Source organism: Merops nubicus, unplaced genomic scaffold, assembly GCF_000691845.1.
Source record: "Merops nubicus isolate BGI_N331 unplaced genomic scaffold, ASM69184v1 scaffold25279, whole genome shotgun sequence".
Classification (NCBI taxonomy): Eukaryota; Metazoa; Chordata; class Aves; order Coraciiformes; family Meropidae; genus Merops; species Merops nubicus.
In genome coordinates this window covers 1,095-1,475 of record NW_008629337.1, presented here as the reverse complement: position 1 = coordinate 1,475, position 381 = coordinate 1,095, and the positions used below count along the sequence as shown (strand labels likewise).

At 67.5% G+C, this 381-nt stretch overlaps 1 protein-coding gene across 1 annotated transcript in view; it reads left to right on the top strand.

Moving 5' to 3' along the window:
- Nucleotides 1–381, top strand: part of LOC103779348 (tripartite motif-containing protein 46-like) — a gene marked incomplete at both ends in the record, with an annotated part of 1,364 nt that overhangs the window by 856 nt on the left and 127 nt on the right. The window contains one exon of the mRNA XM_008946972.1: nt 30–309. Coding sequence (XP_008945220.1) covers nt 30–309 — 280 coding nt within the window. The remainder of the gene's footprint in view (nt 1–29; nt 310–381) is intronic.

The window sequence follows — 381 nt, the reverse complement described above, 5'->3', positions numbered from 1 at the left end:
TGGCCCGCTGCCCCTGCTGTGCTCTGCAGGTGAACGGCTCGCAGGCCAAGGAGGAGGTGTCGCAGCTGATCCAGGGGCTGTGCACCATGCTGGAGGAGAAGCGGGCCACCCTGCTGCAGGCGATCGAGGAGTGCCAGCAGGAGCGGCCGGGGCGGCCGCACCCCCCGGCCAGCCTGCACTGCCAGATCCAGGAGCACCAGGCCATGCTGGAGAACTCGGGCATGGTGGGCTACGCCCAAGAGGTGCTGAAGGAGACCGATCAGCCCTGCTTTGTCCAGGCTGCCAAGCAGCTGCACAACAGGTACTGGGGTCAGGGACCCTGCTGGGGGGACCAGGGCTCTCAGGTGCCCAAGGCAAGCACCGTGTGTCACCCTGATGTCC